Below are 5,941 nucleotides of genomic sequence, written 5' to 3' on the forward strand. Positions count from 1 at the left end.
CAATATTATGAAAATTATTATATTTTCATGACACTTGTCACACACCTCACAGCTGAATGGTTTCTCAGCAGTGTGGATCCACTGGTGCTTCAGGAGATCAGAGGATTGGTCACAAATATTGCACCTGAAGAGTTTCTGCTGGTGTCAGTCAAAGTTATCAATAAAGATTTACCACACAACTCACAATTGGTGGGTTACTCCTTTATGCAAATAGGCTGGTGTATGCAGAGGTTTGCTAACTGTGAAGACTTGGTCACACACCTCACACCTGAAGAGTTTCTCCCCTGAGTGCATCTTCTGGTATCTCAGGAGGTGAATCCCATGTGGGTTTGCTGATGTTCCAGGTGGTGTGCAGGCTTAATAATTAACACCAACAGGTTTTCTCCCCTGTGTGAGTGCATTGATGGACCAGATCTGCTGACTGTGTGAAAGCCTTGTCACACACCTCAAGGTTTTCTCCTGTGTCAATCCTCCAATGGACCAAGAGGCTCGTTAACTGTGAGAATGATTTGTCCCACATCTCACATGTGAATGGTTTCTCCTGTGTGAATGCGTTGGTGGTTGCGGAGGGACGTTAAATGCGAGAATGATTTATTGCATACCTTGCATATGAACGGTTTCTCCCCTGTGTGAACGCAGTGGTGAGTGCGGAGGTTCGATAACTGCGTGAAAGATTTGTCGCACACCTTACATATGAATGGTTTCTCCCCAGCGTGAATGCGTTGGTGGTTGTGGAGGCTCACTAACTGTGAGAATGATTTGTCGCACACCTTGCATGTGAATGGTTTCTCTCCCGTGTGAATGCGTTGGTGTGCATGGAGGTTTGATGAACTTAAGAACGATTTGTTGCACACCTCGCATGTAAATGGTTTCTCCCCAGTATGTTTGTGTTGGTGCGTGAGGAATTGCAATGAATTCGAGAATGACTTGTTGCAGAATGTGCATGTGAATGGTTTCTCCTCTGTGTGACTGCGTTGGTGTACGCGGAGGCTTGATGACTGCGAGAATGACTTGTCGCACACCTCGCATGTGAATGGTTTCTCCCCTGTGTGAACGCGTTGGTGTACCCGGAGGCTCGCTAACTGTGAGAATGATTTGTTGCACACCTTGCATGTGAATGGTTTCTCCCCTGTGTGAATGCGTTGGTGTAGATGGAGGGACGATGAGTTCAAGAATGATTTGCTGCACACGTCACACATGAATGGTTTCTCCCCTGTGTGAACGTGTTGGTGCATGCGGAGGCTCGTTAACTGGGAGAACAACTTGTCGCACACCTTGCAAGTGAATGGTTTCTCCCCTGTGTGAATGTGTTGGTGTTGGCGGAGGCTTGTTAACTGCGAGAATGACTTATCACACACCTTGCATGTGAATGGTTTCTGCCCTGTGTGACTACGTTGGTGTATGCGGAGGTGTGCTAACTGAGAGAATGATTTGTCGCACAACTCACATGTGAATGGCTTCTCCCCTGTGTGAAGGCGTTGGTGCTGACGGAGGGATGATGAGTTCAAGAATGACTTGTTGCACACATCACACGTGAATGGTCTCTCCCCAGTGTGTATGTTCTGGTGCCTGAGGAATTGCGATGAACTCAGGAATGACTTGTTGCATATCCACATGGGAATGGTTTCTCCCCTGTGTGAATGTGTTGGTGTACACGGAGGGTCGATGACTGCGAGAATGACTTGTCACACACCTTGCACGTGAATGGTTTCTCCCCTGTGTGACTGCGCTGGTGTATGCGGAGGTTCGCTAACCGTGAGAATGACTTGTCACACACCTTGCACGTGAATGGTTTCTCCCCTGTGTGACTGCGCTGGTGTATGCGGAGGTTCGCTAACCGTGAGAATGACTTGTCACACACCTTACACGTAAATGGCTTCTCTCCAGTGTGAATACGTTGATGTTTGTGGAGGGTCAACGCCTCAAAGAATGATTTGTTGCACACCTCACACCTGAACGGTTTCTTCCTGGTCTGAATGTGTTGATATACGTGAAGGGACAATGACCTTGAGAATGATTTGTCATACACTTCGCACATAAATGGTTTCTCGCCTGTGTGGATATTCTGGTGCCTTAGGAGGACAGACAACTGTGTAAAAGCCATCTCATAAACGTCACACCAGAAGGGTTTGTCCCCGGTGTGATTCTTCTCATGTCTTAGGATGTTCGAAGACGCCTAAAAAGCTTTATCTCAACCCTCACACTTGAAGGGTTTCTCTTCTATATAAATCCCCTTGTGTTCATAGTGGTGACAACAGTTCTACCTTGTGTCTCAGCAGATCGTGAGAGCCTGCGGAACCCTCTGCTCGCAGCTCACACTTGAACAGTCTCTCACCTGTAGGGATGAGTCAGTGGTTCATGAGGCTCCATGAATGACTGAAGCTCTCACCACACTTAGACCCACTCACACTTCTTCCCAGTCTCACCCTGACTGATCACCCACAGCCGAACCTTCAGAAAGGTTGGTTCGGACGGAAGGCTCCACTCCACTGACCAGTTTCAGATCTGATGATATGTCAAAACTCCCCTCACCCAACCGTTTTCCAGATGATAGTGTCACTGCCCAACCTTCTGTGTTTGGCAATGCTGTGACGGGACTGGATGTCTTTCCACAATTGTGCAGTTGTTCTGTGAATGATGGTCAAGATCTATCTGCAGTGTCTATCCTCTCTGTATTCTCTTGTGGAGTACGGTGCAATCCTTCTGTAAAAAGGAAAAGGAAACATGATTTCCTCCCATTCCCTCTCCTCCTTTGCTGAAGGGGCTGACTCCTCAGTTAGAGACTGTTCCACAGTGAGTGCCAATCTGCTGTTCCCCTGTGTGGGAGGATCAGATACAAGTCCATTCTTTTTCCTCACTTGACTGTCACACATTCTCTGTTTCCAGCAGAGACACTGGATAGTGACCAGGAGCAGACAACGTGGCTATTTTCTTTCCTCCACCCAGCCCCCATCTTGCCAGGCACCGTGAGAACAATGAAAAGACAGTCGGGGGGAGTATAAAACGGGCTATCAATTGCTAAGAGCTCAAGTCGTGTTGGCGAAGACCAGTTTTACCCTTAGAATATGTGTTTAATATCAATAACAGTCAGGAGAAATGTTAATTCAATGGCGATTTTGAAATCTATCCCCTTGTTTTCCTAAATTATTTGAAGAAAGCATACTGGGCAGGAAGTGCAAGAAGCAAAGGAAAATATTGCTTCAGTGTAGCTGATTGAAGGGTTCTTGATTATCCTGGGAAATTAGATACACTGCACTCGCTCAGACTGCACATCCCAAATTCAGCTATCAGCCCCAGCACTGGGCAAAACTATCAAATCCAAGCCCAGGCTTTTGGGAAAGGCCGAGGCCTTCAGGTAAACTCTTTAAAGAAAGCATTAAAAGCAATTTCAATAAATGTGTCTCTGCACCTCCCAGATAATTACACCTCACCTTCTTATATTCAGTAATGACCCATCAACAAAACTCAGCCTGTAAATCAGAAGGGAAATGCTTCCAATAAACACACTCAATATCCAACACACAGCTCCAGGCAAACAGTTCAGCACAAAGCACCGAGTAAACAGCTCTCTCAGCTGGATCTTCTCACACAGCATAAGGGGCATTTCCACAGCTGATTCCCCACAGGATAGTCAGACTGCCTGAACATTAGTGTGGATATTATGTGATGCAATTATTATAAATTCTGTTCCTTCACTCACCATCTCCTCACTTGTTTTCAGTCCCTACAGGAAGTGAAGCAGCTGTGGAAGAGGAAGAAGAGAGAATGGGCAGAGTGAAAACAGAAATACCTGGAAAAACTCAGCAGGTCTGGCAACATCGGCGGAGAAGAACAAAGTTGACGTTTCGAGGCCTCATGACCCTTCAACAGAACGAAGTAAAAATAGGAGAGGGGTGAAATATAAGCTGGTTTAAGGTTGGGGGGGGTGGGGGGAGAGAAGTGGGGTGAGGGTGGTTGTAGGGACAAGCAAGCAGTGATAGGAGCAGATAATCAAAAGATGTCACAGACAAAAGAACGAAGAGGTGTTGAAGGTGGTGATATTATCTAAAAGAATGTGCTAATTAAGAATGGATGGCAGGACAGGCAAGGTACAGATAGCTCTAGTGGGGGTGGGGTGAAATAAGACTAAAACAGCATAAAAGGCATAGATTTAAAAGTAATGGAAATAGGTGGGAAAAGAAAAATCTATATAAATTATTGGAAAAAACAAAAGGGAGGGGAAAGAAATGGAAAAGGGGGTGGGGATGGAGGAGGGAGTTCAAGATCTAAAGTTGTTGAACTCAATATTCAGTCCGGAAGGCTGGAAAGTGCCTAGTCGGAAGATAAGGTGCTGTTCCTCCAGTTTGCGTTGAGCTTCACTGGAACAATGCAGCAAGCCAAGGACAGACATGTGGGCAAGAGAGCAGGGTGGAGTGTTAAAATGGCAGGCGACAGGGGGGTCTGGGTCATTCTTGCGGACAGGCCGAAGGTGTTCTGCAAAGCGGTCGCCCAGTCTGCAGTTGGTCTCTCCAATGTAGAGGAGACCGCATTGGGAGCAACGAATGCAGTAGACGAAGTTGGGGGAAATGCAAGTGAAATGCTGCAATGAACCAACAAGAGGGAAAAACATACTTGACCTCATCCTCACCAACCTACCTGATGCAGATGCATCTGTCCATGACAGTATTCGCAGCAGTGACCACTGCACAGTCATCGTGGAGACGAAGTCCCACCTCTGGGCTACAGGAAGATATAGACGGGATGGTCAAATGGGCAGATAAGTGGCAGATGGAATTTAACCCTGAAAAGTGTGAGGTGATACACTTTGGAAGGAGTAATTTGACATGGAAGTATTCAATGAATGGCATGACACTAGGAAGTTCTGAGAAACAAAGAGACCTTAGCGTGTGTGTCCATAGATCTCTGAAGGCGGAGAGGCATGTTAGTGGGGTGGTGAAAAAGGCATATGGGACATTTGCCTTTATCAATCAAGGCATAGATTACAAAAGTAGGGAGGTCATGTTGGAGTTGTATAGAACCTTGGTGAGGCCACAGCTGGAGTACTGTGTGCAGTTCTGGTCGTCACATTATAGGAAGGATGTGATTGCACTGGAGGGGGTGCAGAGGAGATTCACCAGGATGTTGCCTGGGATGAAACATTTAAGTTATGAAGAGAGGTTGGATAGACTTGGGTTGTTTTCGTTGGAGCAGAGAAGACTGAGGGGCGACCTGATCGAGGTGTACAAGATTATGAGGGGCATGGACAGGGTGGATAGGGAGCAGCTGTTCCCCTTAGTCAAAGGGTCAGTCACGAGAGGACATAAGTTCAAGGTGAGGGGCAGGAGGTTGAGGGGGGATGTGAGGAAAAACTTTTTTACCCAGAGGGTGGTGATGGTCTGGTATGTGCTGTCTGGGAGGGTGGTAGAGGTGGGTTGCCTCACATCCTTTAAAAAGTAATTGGATGAGCACTTGGCACGTCATAACATTCAAGGCTATGGGCCAAGTGCTGGTAAATGGGATTAGGTAGGTCAGGTGTTTCTCACGTGTCGGCGCAGACTCGATGGGCTGAAGGGCCTCTTCTGCAATGTGTGATTCTGCGATTCACATTGAGGATCCCTCCATCGTGTTAGCATTCACCTCCCCATTGTGTGGCACTACCACCTTGCTAAGTGGAACAGGTTTTGAACAGATCTAGCAACGCAAGACTGGGCAACCATGAGGCGCTGTGGGCCATCAGTAGCAGCAGAATTGTACTCGAACACAATCTGTAACCTCATGGCCCGGCATATCCCTCACTCTAACATCATCATCAAGCCAGGGGATCAACTCTGGTTCAATGAAGAGTGCAGGGGGGCATGCCAGGAGCAGCACCAGACGTACCTAAAAATGAGGTGTCAACCTAGTGAAGCTGAAACACAGGACTACTTGCATGCCAAAAAGCATGAGCAGCAAGTGATAGACA

The 5,941-nt window shown here is 47.1% G+C and overlaps 1 protein-coding gene across 1 annotated transcript; it reads right to left on the reverse strand.

The window, feature by feature from the left end:
* Positions 1-521: 521 nt before the first annotated feature.
* LOC144674792 (uncharacterized) lies at positions 522-2,119 on the reverse strand. Its single transcript, XM_078535992.1, is given in 2 exon segments — positions 522-1,612; positions 1,615-2,119. Coding segments are annotated over 2 exon segments (1,581 nt in total). The 5' UTR covers positions 2,105-2,119.
* Positions 2,120-5,941: the final 3,822 nt, after the last annotated feature.

Source organism: Cetorhinus maximus, unplaced genomic scaffold (genome assembly GCF_964194155.1).
Source record: "Cetorhinus maximus unplaced genomic scaffold, sCetMax3.hap1.1 HAP1_SCAFFOLD_801, whole genome shotgun sequence".
Taxonomy (NCBI): domain Eukaryota; kingdom Metazoa; phylum Chordata; class Chondrichthyes; order Lamniformes; family Cetorhinidae; genus Cetorhinus; species Cetorhinus maximus.